General features: G+C 44.4%; 1 protein-coding gene across 1 annotated transcript in view; it reads left to right on the forward strand.

Annotated features, from left to right (window-relative positions):
- myo5aa (myosin VAa) overlaps positions 1 to 16,126 on the forward strand; it is a 51,556-nt gene that overhangs the window by 21,312 nt on the left and 14,118 nt on the right. Inside the window, exons 7-28 of the mRNA XM_041957869.1 lie at positions 1,323 to 1,404; positions 3,025 to 3,132; positions 3,249 to 3,355; positions 3,597 to 3,862; positions 4,417 to 4,498; positions 4,614 to 4,754; positions 5,859 to 5,984; positions 6,826 to 6,909; positions 10,133 to 10,288; positions 10,747 to 10,844; positions 10,992 to 11,078; positions 11,788 to 11,896; positions 12,006 to 12,217; positions 12,421 to 12,577; positions 12,860 to 13,099; positions 13,185 to 13,433; positions 14,205 to 14,298; positions 14,426 to 14,571; positions 14,792 to 14,905; positions 15,074 to 15,208; positions 15,539 to 15,595; positions 15,768 to 15,995. Coding sequence (XP_041813803.1) covers positions 1,323 to 1,404; positions 3,025 to 3,132; positions 3,249 to 3,355; positions 3,597 to 3,862; positions 4,417 to 4,498; positions 4,614 to 4,754; positions 5,859 to 5,984; positions 6,826 to 6,909; positions 10,133 to 10,288; positions 10,747 to 10,844; positions 10,992 to 11,078; positions 11,788 to 11,896; positions 12,006 to 12,217; positions 12,421 to 12,577; positions 12,860 to 13,099; positions 13,185 to 13,433; positions 14,205 to 14,298; positions 14,426 to 14,571; positions 14,792 to 14,905; positions 15,074 to 15,208; positions 15,539 to 15,595; positions 15,768 to 15,995 — 3,078 coding nt within the window. The remainder of the gene's footprint in view (positions 1 to 1,322; positions 1,405 to 3,024; positions 3,133 to 3,248; positions 3,356 to 3,596; positions 3,863 to 4,416; positions 4,499 to 4,613; positions 4,755 to 5,858; positions 5,985 to 6,825; positions 6,910 to 10,132; positions 10,289 to 10,746; positions 10,845 to 10,991; positions 11,079 to 11,787; positions 11,897 to 12,005; positions 12,218 to 12,420; positions 12,578 to 12,859; positions 13,100 to 13,184; positions 13,434 to 14,204; positions 14,299 to 14,425; positions 14,572 to 14,791; positions 14,906 to 15,073; positions 15,209 to 15,538; positions 15,596 to 15,767; positions 15,996 to 16,126) is intronic.

Here is a 16,126-nt window from a genome sequence, read left to right on the forward strand (position 1 = left end):
ACTTAGGCGATACACTTCTCCTCCAAAAGGCATCATTAGTTCTGACTGACTGGTGCAGAGTCCAGCCGTTAAACAGCCCTACAAACCCTGAACTTATTTTAGCCACTGTTCAACAACATTGGTAACCCTGGTCCAAACCTTTCAAATGTTCTCACTGACAGATGAGCACTTTTGTATATTTCAGCGCTCTTTCTTCGCTTGAAGTCCTCACAAGTATGAAGAAGTGCTGTCAAGCCGACACAAACACACAAAAACCAACACTAACCGTCAGTCTGGCCCTGTTGTTGTCCTTTAGAGCAGAAGAAGTATGCGGCAATAACTTTCTTCTCCACAAAGACGAGGAGGAGGAAACAAAGCACACCCAAAACCCAGCAGCCCATCTGTCACGCTGGGTTACAGCACAAGCACTCCTTTCCTCTTCCTCCCCTTTCTCTCTCTCTCTTCAGTGTCAAGACGTTCTTCCTTGAGTAATGATCCTTTACAGCCCCCACAAAGTCCCAAAGAAGCAAATCAGTGCACACATTTAACTTTAGATTTTCTGGTTTGCACATGTCGTGTCCACTTGTTTTGTATATGCTGTACATTCAGCTGGTGTATTTGCTCACTGGTGGAGCCAGTAGGGCAGTGTCTAGATAAAGAAAGATATTTTACCTCTGCGCGCACACACACACGCACGCACTCTGCTGTCTTAGACAGCACTGTTGGGGAATGAGGATGTTGACGTAAAAACGTGATCACTTCCCTCCTCACATTTTTCACATGCTTGCCTCCAGTGCCACCCATTTCTAGGTGTGTGTGTGTTTGAATTCTGAATGTAGGACACAGGTAACAGCTTTACAGCACAGTGCGGACATCCTCTTAACATTCGAGCTATTTATTTTCACTGGAAATGAATCAGTAGCTGCAGATGGTTCTCACTGTACAAGAACTTCTGTCTGTATGCATTATTTATGCCCATTTACAGAATGACCTATCAGGTAGTACCTCGGCATGGGAGTACAGGCACAGGTAGGCACAGGTTGCATTTGTAGGAAATAAACATGTAATATTCTCATCTGACTCAATAATATCTGTTGACATGCCCTCAGCATGGCACCACATCACCAGCTGCTCCTGTGGAGCTTCCAGATGTCAAACTGCATAATTGTAAAGGACATATGATGATGCATTTATGCAGACGTGGTTGATTTTCTCAGCATGAACGTTGGTTAAGTTTTGGTCTGAATAAGTGTATATTGACGGCATTCATGTGATTTATTCGAATGTACTGGGCATGCTATAGGTCTGCATGCACATTATGTGACATTCATGCTTTCTTCCAGGCTGACGAGGAGAGGAATTATCATATCTTCTACCAGCTCTGTGCTTCATCCCATCTGCCTGAGTTCAAGACTCTGAAGCTGAGTAAGTCTCACGTGTGCATACACAGACAGACACACACACACACACACACACACACACACACACACACACACACACACAGAGCTGCACAGTGGACCGTTGGCTTTCCCTCACACCATAAGCAATTACAAAAACAGTTGCTTAAAATCTGCTCACTTTCTTGTGTTTGTGTGTATGTTTTTCCAAGTGGTAAAATGGGCCGCAGCACACAGACACATACAAACAATCTCCAACCTCATACATACATTATATATATATATATAAGCTACATCAATTCAAATGAGCAGTGACCACAGAGTAAGTGATTGTAAGAGCATTGTGTTTGCTGCAGTGGCTCTCTGCAGTAGGAAAGCTGTAAACACTGAAAATCTATCATCTCAGTGACTCATTAGCTCAACCAAACAAAAAAATAATTAAAGTTTGATAACCAGTTTACATCTAGTGGGAGTGATGCTGCACTGGGCCCGCAGCCGAAACCATATATAAAACATATATCTCCCCTTTCCACACCTCCACACAACATAAACCACACCGAGGCGTCTAAAGGGCGCTGCAAGATATCAGATCTTGTATCAGTTGAGACCTATCAAACTCATTGACTCTGTGGTTGAACAGGCTCTCATACAGAGCGCTCCCACTGTGGACCTGCACCTGCTCATCCTAGTCATGTGACATACACACACACACACACACACACACACACACAAACACACACACTGCTGGCACTGTCACTTACAGCCACTCAGTTGGCTCTCGCTCGCTTACTCTCTCCCTCCCTCTCTCTCTCTCTCTCTCTCTGACATTCACATATGCACACACACACACACACACACACACACACACAAAGCTGCTGTCTTTTCCTCTCCTGCTGGCTTCCTGGCTTAGTAAATGGAGCGGTTGTCACAGTCGTTTCAGGGCCTCGCCTTGCCAGTCAGCAGGCCATGCCTAAATTAAGTGTAAAATGTAAAGACACTGATTGTGAGAGAGTCGAGCTGATGTCATACTTCCACGAAAGTGCTCTTGATTTCTCTCTGTCCTGTGAACCCTGAACCATCTGCAAAATCATGATTATGCTGTGTGTTGATCTGACTCTTCATATCACTTTAAGTGAGTCAGGGTTTGAGAAGGGGCAGTTTGAGTGAGGGACGATGAATGAACCCACTATAAGAAAATAACTTGTGTGTCTTCTGGGAAACCTCGCAGTGCTTTATTCTCTTTATCCCATGACCAAGCTCACACATTAGACTTTGAACTTCTTTTTGTCACCACAGTGCGTATACTTGGTTTACGTGACAGATCAGCGTTACCATAACAAACCAGGGTTGTTGCTATGGTTACTTGCAAGGCTACCCTGAGCACTGATGGAGAATGATCCGACCTTTGTCACTTGAATGTGTCATGATGATGATTTCAACAGACAGCTCCTCTTAGCTGATCAGAAATAAGTGTTTTCCTCACGGCCAAAATGAATGTAATGTAATGGTTCTCGGATACCTTTTCGGTGCAGCTCTGCATGATAAAGGAGAACGTTTGATAACAGAGTTGTACCCAAGTGGCACAATGTAAAAGTGCACGTACTGCATGTTTTCTGAATTAATGGACTCCCTCTTGCCCTCGACTCAGGCAGTGCAAATGACTTCCTGTACACCAGGCAGGGCCGCAGCCCCGTTATCGACGGCGTGGACGACACGAAGGAACTTTGCACCACTCGCAATGCTTTCACCCTGCTTGGTAACAACCACACCCCCACATATGAAAATACACACATGTTCAAATCCGTCTGATTTTGAAGATCGGGGCCACAACTCACCAATAAGTCTGTCTGTCTGTGTGTTTGTCCTCTGCAGGCATCAATGAGTCCTATCAGATGGGGTTGTTCCAGGTTTTGGCTGCTATTCTTCATCTGGGAAACGTGGACATAAAGGACAGAGACTCAGACAGCAGCGTCATTGCTGTGAGGATAATATTTGACTCCCACACAGCTACATTATGCACTCGTTCACTTTGCCCATGTCACCATATTCACTGCTGAGATAGAGTGCATCTTTACGTTGGACACATGATCCAAAAATATCATAATTCAGGAATTTAAGAAGTTTTTTGAAGAAGTCCAAATGAGAGAATACATCATCTCTTAGCTGACACCTTGTCTGGTTTCTCTTGGTAATAATAAAAATCTCCTCTTCTTGCCGTAGCCCAACAATCGGCACCTGACGGCATTCTGCGAGTTGGTAGGCGTGACCTACCAGGACATGTCTCAGTGGCTGTGCCACAGGAAGCTGAAGACGGCCACAGAGACCTATATCAAGCCCCTCCCACGCCTGCAGGCCACCAACGCCCGTGACGCGCTGTCCAAACATATCTACGCCAAGCTCTTCAACTGGATTGTGGAGCACGTTAATAAAGCCCTTATCACCAATGTCACACAGCACTCCTTCATCGGGGTCCTGGACATCTACGGGTACGTCTGTGCATTTGTCAGAAACTAGCCAATCTGTGCTTTCAAATGTCATTCAGTTGTCAGGATTTGTAATCAGACATTGCAGTGTTAAATACGGTCGTGAAGTAAGTTGCATTGACTGTCCCGCCAATGTGCTGTGGTCACACATACAAGCCTGATTCCAAAAAAATTGAACGGTTTTACAAAGTGTCCCTGAGTATGTGCAATAACATCATTTATCCAATCATGTGTTCACAAAGTGGTGAACCTTTACCATTAACCATCCTCGCTTGTGAACGATTGAGCCTTTCCAGGATGCTCCTTTCATACCCAATAATGATACTATCACCTGTTACCAATCAACCTGTTTACCTGTGGAATGATCCAAACAGGTGTTTTTGGAGCGTTCCACAACTTTCCCAGTCTTTTGGAATCAGGGTTGTAAGAAATCATTTTAGGAAATGTGTGACACAAAGGCAACAGAAATCAGTTTTAATTACATCATTTTAACAGAGCATGTGACTCTTGTATTAGACGCCATCCAGCTGTTTGACTCCTCTGTTCTCCCTCTGAAGGTTTGAGACATTTGAGATCAACAGCTTCGAACAGTTCTGTATCAACTACGCTAATGAGAAACTCCAGCAGCAGTTCAACATGGTGAGCAGCCTGTGTTTTACTGGACGGTTTGCACATTATATTTACAGGTCTGATTTAGTAATTATTTATCACTTGATGCACATATACAGCTGAATCCCCACCTGTGTGTGTGCAGCATGTGTTCAAGCTGGAGCAGGAGGAGTACATGAAGGAGCAGATCCCCTGGACCCTGATCGACTTCTATGACAATCAGCCCTGCATCAACCTCATAGAAGCCAAAATGGGCATCCTGGACCTGTTGGACGAGGAGTGCAAGGTTATTTTTTTATATTGTCCACCAGCTAGTATTTCAAATCAGTTATATTGCATGTAGCTGTTCTGGTAAGTTACCGTGATTGAAAGACACTTCAGATGCAGAGAGCATTGTTTCCAACACGAGACAGTCAGGATGTTTTACTCTTTTGTCACAGTTGTCTTTTGTTTAATGAATACAGTTCTTTAATCCATCTTTTAACAACACAAGCTAAGAATATGCAGTTGCATGAGACTTAATGACTTCTACACTGTTGGTGGAATAAAAACTTTCTTGTAACATGCTGGAGAAGTGAAGTGAGTCTGTGCTGCGTATTGAGCAGAGGCTTGAGGGTTGAACGCCCACATTCAGCTTTACATTAATTTTTTGACAGTTGTCAGTGTCTCCCAGCACACACTAGACCTGAGGCTCCAACACCTACACTCATAATTCTCATCAGAGTTCACCTACAGGAAGGAAACCCAGCGTTAAAACAGTGACCACAGGCTCGAAAGCCTCTCTGTTCTTCTTTCTAGCGTACACAATGAAACTGAATGAGAGACGAAGCTCTTTCCCTTGTGTTCAGTTCACAGTTTTAATTTAAATTCATTCACATGTTTTGATTTTGTTGTAAAAGCTTCACACAGCTGGCTCGGAGTTACCAGCAGTGTTGGGCTGAGCTTTGGTTGAATGTATGGGACATATCAGACTTAATGTTCTGTTTGCAGTAGAAACAGAGCTCATATCTGCACCGCCTGCACGCTTTCACGGCTCAGCCAGATCGCTAACAATGCTAACTAATCTCTCCGCGCCTCTTAACGACTGCAAGGTCATTTTACAAGCTGTTGACATTTGAGGTGGTCCTCATTGCTCACATTATTGCAGGGTAACGCAAGCACAAAGTGGACACTTGGTTTGACTTCTTGGCAAAGAAATATTAAAAACCATGTGTCCTCATACCCTGTGTAACCAGACAAACAAGTCAATCCAATCTAATCTAATAACTCTAATATCTTAAATACTTGAAATGTTCAGTTTTCTTATCTCGCAGTGTATTTATTAGTAGGTTGTTACATGTATGTTTCCTTCCTAATAGTTTCCACTGTGTCTTCCCTGTGTCTGTGCCAGATGCCAAAAGGTTCGGATGACTCGTGGGCTCAGAAACTCTACAACACCCACCTGAAGACCTGCTCACTCTTCGAGAAGCCGCGCATGTCCAACCGCGCCTTCATCATCCAACACTTTGCCGACAAGGTGGGCTCGACTGATGTTACGTTTTCCGCACGTCTGATTGACAGTTTTAATTTGTGTTTTGTTCCTTATTCAACTCGAAACGGCGCGAGGGGGCAGGTAGCAGTTTGAAGCATTCAGTGTTTTGTGTTGTTTTAGCTCAATAGACAACATTCAGGGACAGATGGGCTGCAGTGGCTGCTGCAGTGCCGGTGTGAGATATTTTTAGGATTGCTGGAGGCTAGAAAATGATTTTTTTATTGTTATTGTTTTCACACACAAAAAACAGTTCAGTGTTTGGGGTGTTTGTGTGCTGTTGTAATCCACTTTAGTGTACGCGGTTTCCCATCCTGTAACGAGCTGCTGTGTGACGCAGTGTTATTTTTCATGTCTGTTTTTAGATCCTCACTATAAGGTTACACATAAATGGGTCAAAGACTAATGCAGGCTTTCCCATGAGGGTCGGCTGATATTAAAATGGGTTCCTTGGAAACGTTTCTGGCCAAACATTTGCAAACATTGATGCTGGTGTATTTAAAGAAACTTGCATCATGAGTTTGGAGCTCCTGTTTAGAGTTTGTCTGCCTCAGAGCCGCCACCGGCCAACTCGATTTGACTTAAAACCACAAGATGAAAACGTTTATCGTATAAATGTACCCTTAACATTAGGACAATGTGAATACGCAGGTTTGTATGGGTTGGGTATTTTGTTGCACATCCCTAATCACTTGCAGGATTGTGATTAGGAATGTACAAATTCAAGGGAGAGTAGGTTAACCATAATTTCTTATTAGGAATGAATGATCTGTAAAAAAAATCCTGGTGAAATGTCCACAAACACAAACTGTGCTCTGTTGTCGAGCAGGTGGAATACCAGTGTGAAGGTTTCCTGGAGAAGAACAAAGACACAGTGAATGAAGAACAGATCAATGTGCTGAAGGCCAGCAAGGTGAGTAGCCCAAACAGAGCCACACATCTACACCGCACCATGTGCTGTCAGTCAGGAGCACAAGATTGACGTGCATTTGAACACATCAGTGCACAAGTCAACTCACTATCAAGCATCCAGTGAGCTCAAAGCCAAGAAGCCTGCAGCTCGTGGGGAACCGAGGCACCTGCTCTGTTGTTGACTGACCACAAGTCTCACCTTAAGGCTCAGGGAAGCAGCGCCCTCCACTGGCCATGTGGCGACGCCTGCAGTGAAGACACATGCTCTGTCCAGGAGATTTATGGTCCGAGGGGTTCAGGTTTTATTTACACAAAACAGACAAAGCTGAATACACACACACACGCATACACAAACACAACCAGAAAGGTGGTTCATTGGTTCAGCGTAACGCACAGAGGATAAATATGATTGTGGTTCATAAATATTTCACTACGTATTGCACTTTCTAGCTTGTCCAAATTGCAGAGAATGACTAAGCCAAAATAAATGCAGTGTTCTGTAATAACAGGAGGAATACAGATGTATCTGAGTTTACATCCTGGCCTTACGCAGCAGAACACTGCACAACATTTACCAGTTTTGTCAAACAGGAGATCACAACTATGTTTAAAGGTACCAGATTTATTTTAGCTACCAGTGATTCTTTAAGAGTCAATACTGAACTAAACTGCCCTTGACACACACCTACACACACAAATACATCAAACTCAAATTTTTCAGATTATGCCAAATTTACATCTTTGTGTGTGTGCGTGTGCGCGTGTGCGTGCGTGTTGGTCTTGGTTCAGGATCAGATTTAAAACCTGGGTTGGGTCAAAAGGGGCCTAAGCCTTTAAATCCTCACTGCACTTTTGGCTCCACACACACACGCGTGCATGCACACACATGCACACACGCAAACACCTACACACACTGATGTAGTGTGTTTGTCCAAAATGCTCACCGTGACCTTTGACTGTTTTCTTGTAGACTTCAACAAGAGCCTAATTGGGTAAGGGTTAAAATACCGTCTGCTCTAACCCCTAACACAACCACTCAATACACGCATACACGCACGCACACACACACACGCACGCACAAACACAGACAAACAGATTCATGGACATGGAAATCAGTGAGACTTAAACAATTTGGATTAAATGGTAATGAGCTCTTAATGAGATTTAGTCTAATTAAGTTTGATTTTACTTCTCTGCTAAGCTTATCCCATTATTCTGTGTGTGTATGTGCGTGCATGTGTGCGTGCATGTGTGTGCGTGCGTGCGTGTGTGTGTGTCAGCTCGTTGATTGCTCATACAGTACAGTGAGGAGCACATCTGTAAAATGTCAATTAAAGAGGGAAAAAATCTCTTTTCCAAGACAAACCCTTTCTAATTTATTCACATCTTTACTTTACACATCTGTACTTTCTGTAGCTGCCTTCAACCACAGGACCCTCAACGGTCAGAAAATGACTGATAGATAAGTTTAAAAACATTTAGCAGCTAACTGTTTTTGTTCATGCCATGTAACACATTAACAGGCAAAATACAAATGAGGAGGTTGAATATCGGCATGGAGGCGGGTCTGTTTGTTTGTGATCGCCCAGAGACGAACAGAGAAAGTCCCTCCTCAGAAACGCACCCTGACACAGTAAATACAATCTGAGCGGACAGACTGCCGGCTTGGAGAGGATGTAGCTTTCTAAAGCTTCTGCTGTTGACGGGAGTCTCGCATTCGTGCCGACGTCTGCTCGCAAGTCTAATCAATACAGTGCACTCAAGAATTGCCTGATGCAGAGATTTCCCATGATGCATTGCAGCCTAGGGATGCGATCAAAATAACAACAGTTAAAATTCCACCGTGTGGCCGTCTTCCAGCCACAGACATCCAACCTTTTATGCTCCATCATCACGTTCCTTCCATCCATCTCAGCTTCTCCATCAGTCCGCCTGCTTTGATTTACTTTTCGGTTTGAATCGTAGATGTGTTGTGTAGTTTTTGATGGGCTTAATGGTGATGTTGAATTTAAGCTTTTGGGTTTTCCTTTGGGTAATGTTTTCTTTTAATGTCATTGTGTTTCTTTTGTCACTCTGTCTCCATGTGTTGTCCATGTATGTTTGGTTCTGTCCTCATCATGACAACCCTTCCCTGCCAGCAGAAGGTAAACAGAGGCGTTCTTACAACGCCTCGTCCGCCTGTAGCTCTTCTATCCTCCTTCCTCTTCTCTCTCTCTTTCTCTCTCTCTGGCACTGAGTTATTATCACTCTAACAGCACCGAGGAGATGGAAATGTATGTGTGTGTGCCTTTGTTTGCTGCATGGGGAGCACTAAAGGCACTCTGGAATGGAGGGGTTGGACATAAAAACGAGGGACAAAGGAAGGAGGGTATTTTTATGCTGTCAGAGTGACGCTGGGAGCGAGCAGCACGTAAAGCCTTTGTGGCCGCGGCTGTCCTGCTTAATGACGCTGGCAAGAGAGGCAGCATGGCGACGCTCTGAGCACAGCAGGACGACCTGAAGCTACACACATAACACGGCATCCTCCTCATATAACCTCAGTGTTATATGGAACATGCCCGATGTGTGTGAGTATGTGTGTGTGCTTTACTAAAGGGCATACATCCTACATGATGTATTCATGTCATAACACCGTGACAACATATATGTCATATATGGCCTCTGCATAGTGCCATATATGACAAAACATAACCTTCGATTGTTTTTATTGGCTTTTCATAACATTGCAGCAACTCTCTGACTGTGAATGAGTTTAACAAACACTAATCAGCAAATCAAGCGACTCACTCATCACCTTAAATTGTCGAGCAGCTTTTCAGCTGTCTTTGTGTGAACAGGTTGACTTGTTAGCGCTCACCTTATTATTAGACTTGTGTGTTTAATTTTATCTATGTAAAAATGAAGTCATCAACATGGTTTTTAACACCCAGGTCAAATTATTAAGGCTTGTTGGCAAATGCTCATTTTAAAGCTGTCATTGTGCTTTCTTCGGCTGTATGCAATAGGTAAGAGGAATCCATATGCATGCCCTGCACTGGGAGATGAGACTGTTAGAAATTACACTTTTAACTCATAAATATTTACTGCAGTTGCCCTTAATTTAACAGTTTATCCAGAATGAAACGCTTTGTCAATTTAATTCTTAGTAAATCAGTATTGTCTGCAGTGTCTGAAGCTGCCATCAGCTGTTCTGTTTGTGACTGTAAGTGGGCTGCTGTTCCCAGTTTGACCTGCTGGTGGAGCTGTTCCAGGATGAGGAGAAAGCTACCAGCCCCACAGGTCAGGCCCCCGGCACCGGAGGCCGGACCCGTCTCAGCGTCAAACCTGACAAGAGCCGGCAGAAGAGCAGCAAGGAGCACAAGAAGACCGTCGGCTGCCAGGTTGATATATTTCTCTCCAGTGTTTTCTTATGTGGCCCGATTACACTGGTGCATGCCTGCACACAGTGCTCAGTCCAAGCTAACAGCACAAAGCGAGATGAAAGCCAGGGCATTTTCACACAGAAAATATATTGTGTTGCCCACATGCATTTTGTCTAAAGTGATTGTCAAGGGTTTGTTTCTATCACTGCCTGTTGTGAATTGGAGTTACATAAAAATCAGGAAAGAACGACAGCTAAAAGTTTTCAGTAGGTTTAGAGAGAGATCAATTATTTCATAATCCATTCTATAGATTTCAAGTACATTATCTCTGTTAAATTGTTTTGATGTTCATTATATATCATAATGATGATTATCCAAAGCTGCATTTTACACATGCAGTCAGCCTAGTCTGGAACTACAGAAGAGATGATGATGACGATGATGATGATGATGGTGGTGGTGGTCCTCTCTTGTAGTTTCGTAACTCTCTGCAAATGCTGATGGAGACTTTGAACGCAACCACTCCACACTATGTTCGCTGCATCAAACCCAATGACTTCAAGATGGCCTTCTCGTGAGTCCTCCTCTCTGTTCAAAACTACTGGCCGTGTTTTGTGGAACAGTATTGATGCGCCTGGTTTACTCTTTTTTTCTTTTGATGTTCTATCCTCAGCTGTATTTCACAGTGGCTGTGTTGACTGTTGTTATTTGTTGATGGCAGGTTTGATCCCAAACGTGCAGTGCAGCAGCTCAGAGCCTGCGGTGTCCTGGAAACCATCCGCATCTCTGCTGCAGGTTTCCCATCCAGGTATGCAGCCCTGCGACGCTGCTGCTGAGTCCCAGAGATTCTCTTGTGTTTGATGCGAGTTGCGTGGTTAAAGATTTTGAGAAGTTCATTAGCTGAAGGCAAATGCAAATTGAGCCTGCAGTTGAGAGTTTGCTGTACATACAGTTTGTCCGATTGCAACCTTGCAACAGCCAGACAGCTCGGTGCAGGATTGATCTGATCTAATCTAAAGTCTTTATTATTAATCACTCAAGTTGCATAAGTGATCAGCTTCTCCCTGTAGAGAAGTCTGTTTTGCCTGGCCTCCTGCACTGGACTCTAGGCTTGCTTTTCTTATTAGTCTCCTTAATGCGTTTTAGATTGTGTTAATGCTGAAAACCTTAGAATGTGAGCAGATAGGATTTTCACAGGAGGAATATACAACATTGTTCCCACAGGACTTTCTATACTATCATATATAGAGAAGCAGAAAAGAAAAAGTACTGTGTTAGAATTTCTACAGGCATGTAATTCAAGACTACATCAGAATGCATTCTACAACCTAACAGCCCAAACATGCATTGTATTATGTGGTATTTTTCTTAGAGAAAGTCAAAGCAAGCCGTTTCCCTCTTTGCAGATTTACTTTGGTAAAAGTAAACTTGATCGAACAAACAGTCAATAATGAAATGTTTTATCTCACGGCACCTTTCTAACTGTTTTTATGTGTGTGTGTGTGTGTGTGCCTCAGATGGACGTACCAGGAGTTCTTCAGCCGTTACAGAGTGCTGATGAAGCAGAAGGACGTGTTACCTGACAAGAAGCTGACCTGCAGGAATGTTATGGAGAAACTAGTGCAGGTGAGAACATCTGAGTTTCCTTTGCCTTTGTTCTGACCCTTTCCCCTTCACACTCTTGTCTGTCTAAATACTGTTCTGATCCCTCATCTCTGCTCCTGTCTTCCTTCAGGACCAGGATAAATACCAGTTCGGTAAGACCAAGATCTTCTTCAGGGCCGGCCAGGTAGCCTACCTGGAGAAGTTGAGGGCGGACAAGTTGCGCGCCGCCTGCATTCGTATCCAGAAAACCATCCGCTGCTGGCTGGCACGCAAGAAGTATCTGCGCAAGCGCAGCGCCGCCATCACCATCCAGAGGTTCACCAGAGGGTACCAGGCTCGCTGGTGAGTCAGCTGAAGCTGATATTCATGAATGTTCTTCATCCAGTCAGACAGAACTATTGCATGCTGAGACATTTGACTGGCTGTGTTTGTTTTATAATGCTGAGTGAATTGAGTTTGACTGCTATTGCAGTTAAATAAGTCTAAAGTTCTAAAGTCATATTAAGAACTGTTAGTTGAGACATGTTTACTTCGGCTCTCCTCAGCCTGGCCAAGTTCATGCGTCGCACTCAGGCGGCCACCGTCATCCAGAAGTACCAGAGGATGTACATGGAGAAGAAACGCTACAGGCAGAAGCAGGCCGCCGCTCTGGCCATGCAGACGATCCTGAGAGCTTACATGGCCCGACAGAAGTACCAGGCGGTAAGACACACATCTCACAACACTGCCAAATAAATCTTCTTAATAAATCTTTAAATACAGCTTTCTAAAATTAAAAAGAAATAGTATTACTTCCTGGTATTAGTAAATAATATTAGATTTCCAATAACAAAAAAGAACTGATTTCAAGAATTTTCTACACTCATGATGCATTTATTGTCTAACTGACACCTCCTTCTACAAAAAACACCTCTATCTTTGTCCTTACAGTATGTGCTCTTCTTTCTGTCCACCTCTCCTGCACTGTACTGTGTCTCTCTGTAGTTACTGCGGGAGCACAAGATGGTGATCATTCAGAAGCGCGTCCGTGGCTGGTTGGCTCGGTGCTGGTACAAGCGCTGCCTCGTCTCCATCGTCTACCTGCAGTGCTGCATCCGCAGGATGAGGGCCAGGCGAGAGCTGAAGAAGCTGAAGATCGAGGCTCGCTCGGTGGAGCACTTCAAGAAGCTCAACAAAGGCATGGAGAACAAGATCATGCAGCTGCAGAGGAGAATCGACGAGCAGGTGAGTTTCCCTTTTTGTTTTCACATCCTCGTGTGTCGCTTCAATTATGTCACGACCTCCCCGTTTCATGATCCCGCGCCTCCAGAGCAAGGACAACCGGTCGGTCAACGAGAAGCTAGTCAGTCTGGAGAATTCGTACACAGCAGAGAGCGAGCGGATGCGCGGCGAGCTGAGCCGGCTGCGCGGGGTGGAGGAGGAGGCCAGGAACAAAAGCAACCAGGTGTCCTCGCTGCTGGAGGAGCTGGAGAGGCTGAGGAAGGAGCTGAGCGCCACACAGCAGGAGAAGAAGACCATCGAGGACTGGGCACAAACCTACAGGGACGAAATGGAGAAAGTAAGATGAGGATCAAAATCCGTATCTGTCAATTTACCTGCAGTGGTCCTGGTCCTGCATCTCCCTGTGCACAGTGTATATATATGTATATATAATGTCCCTCCATCTGTCTCCTTAACTATAGTCCATGTGTTTTTCTGTCCTTCCGTATTCTTGGTTGTAGTTTCAGAGATATTTATATTTGAACCTTTTTTAACAGATTTTTTCTAGTTTTTCAATGGTAGAATTGAAAAAGAATTGCCTTATTTACTCTCCTTAAAACCTCCTTTGTCCTCACTCCTCCACTTAGTTTTCCATATTCTAAGTCCTACTATTAGTTTAAAACAAAGTTCAATAGAAAATTCTCCTAATGAGTACAATTTCCCATAGTTTCCTGGAAATATATCTATCTAGAAAACACATTTTTTGCATAAATATGCATACTGGCGTCAGAGGAAAACAGTTTTTCCCCAATTTAGGAGGCAGAGCGAACCAGGGGGAAATGGGCACGTGGTGGGCTCAGAGGGCAGTGTTGCCCTGAGGCAGGTGAGCACAGGAGATAGAGTAGTGTGCTCGTCAGGTAGCCGCTGAACTGTGTGTGTGTGCTCTGTGTTTTCTTTCTTTGTCCGTGTTCTTGTCTACTGTTTTGTCTTCGAATAACTTTAGAACGTTTTCCTAATGAGAAGCACTTGTTTTGACCATCTTTTCAGAGTTAAGAGTTCACGTGTTTGAAGACAGATGTGTGAAATAAATGGACTGTATGTGTGTGTGTGTGTGTGTGTGTGCATATAGATGGTCTCGGAGCTGAAGGATCAGAATGGCTCGCTGAAGAAAGACAAGGACGACTTGAACAGGTTGATTCAGGAACAGAGTCAGCAGATGACAGGTGTGCAAACGTCACCACTGAAATCGGACAGACTCACTGCAGCACATCCACCTGCTGCGATCGTCCCCTGAGCCGTACAGTGAGCTGCTTTTTGTAACTGCTTCTCCTGTGCGTTTTGTCCCGTCAGAGAAAATGGCTCGTGCGATCGCACAGGAGACTCAGCAGCTGGAGACGGATCTGAACGAGGAGCGATCTCGCTACCAGAATCTCCTGACAGAACACCTTCGCCTCGAGGAGAAGTACGACGACCTGAAGGAGGAGATGGTTTCCTCGGTGAGGGACGCGTGAACACACAGTCAATACTTTTATGAGAATGAGATCGTTAACACATTTGATCCATTGTTCAGTATTTCTCTGCATTACACAGCAGCAGAGAGCAGTTGGTTTGTAACATTCAACACGTCACTGCAGTAACATTCAGAGGGCGCAGCAGAGCGAACTTGAGTCTGTGGTTTTTCAAATTAAAAGCCTTTTTTGCCTTTCTCATTGGTAGAACGTGTCCAAGCCTGGCCACAGGAGAACAGACTCCACCCACAGCAGCAACGAATCAGAGTACACCTACAACTCCGAGTACGCCGAATTGGAAGAAGGTTCCCGCGCCACCGAAGTAAGAATGTTGACGTTAAGCACAGACGCAGTCATTAAGAGGAGGTTTCTACTGATACAAAGTGATTGCTGCCGTTAAAGTGAAGCATGAATCAAAGTATTTATGGCCTTCCATTTCAACGCCGTTCTTGGGGCTCATGCTCCGTCCTCACGTTTCTTTGTCGTGCAGGATGTGACGCGAGGAATGGACACCTCGCTGACCCTCAAGCTGCAGAAACGACTCACAGAACTGGAGCAGGAAAAGCAGTCGCTGCGCAACGAGCTGGAAAACAAAGAGGAGCAGTTCCAGCGGGCTAGAGCGAGGGTACTGACAGCCACACCGCCCTCCGAAATATCTTATTTAACTATATAACAATTAATGTTGTTATATAAGCTGGTGTGCATAGTAAACATACAGTAATACCTCAATAGTACTATTGCTTGTTTTATATACTTTTCATCTTTAAGCATAATAAGAAGCTTTTGATCATTATAGTCATAATTTACTTGCATCATTAGTTACTACATAGGTCGTTACATAAGATATAATGTAATTACATTAAAGCTAAAAAAAAGTTTTTCTTATCAGACTGTATTCCAGAGTCTTTTTAAACTGTAACTCCTCTTCATCACCACGGTCTGATTGTTGTTTCAGGATGACGCAGAGTTTAAAAAGGCTCGTGGTGCAGAGCTGGAGTACGAGTCCCTGAAGGTAAGCAGTCAGAGGAGAGTAAAGTAGAAATGCAGCAACACTCGCACATGTTCTCTCACCGTTTCCAGAGAATGTCTTCATCCAGACAGCTTGTTTCATTGCAGTATTTCATGCCACGGCCTCAGAAAGCTTGTTATCATGTTTATTAACGCTTCACTCTTTCACTTCACAGCGTCAGGAGCTGGAGTCAGAGAACAAGAAGCTGAAACATAACCTGGTGGAGATGAGGCAAAGCCTGCTGGGTGACGCAGCTACAGGCGCCGGGGCCCCGGGCTCCCCAGCTTACAAGGTGCTCCTGGAGCAGCTGAACTCGGCCTGTGAGGAGCTGGACGTCCGCAAGGAGGAGGTGCTGATCCTGCGCTCACAGCTGGTCAGCCAGAAGGAAGCCATGCACCACAAGGTAGAGGAACATTTGACTTCCTGGTATTTCGCCTCCAGTCGTCCACTTGTAATGAAACACCCGGGCACTGTGGTGACACGGGTCTGTCATTCTTTCACAAAACGAAGCTGGATGTTAGTGGACGGTACCTG

The sequence above is a fragment of the Chelmon rostratus genome, chromosome 1 (assembly GCF_017976325.1).
Source record: "Chelmon rostratus isolate fCheRos1 chromosome 1, fCheRos1.pri, whole genome shotgun sequence".
Classification (NCBI taxonomy): Eukaryota; Metazoa; Chordata; class Actinopteri; order Chaetodontiformes; family Chaetodontidae; genus Chelmon; species Chelmon rostratus.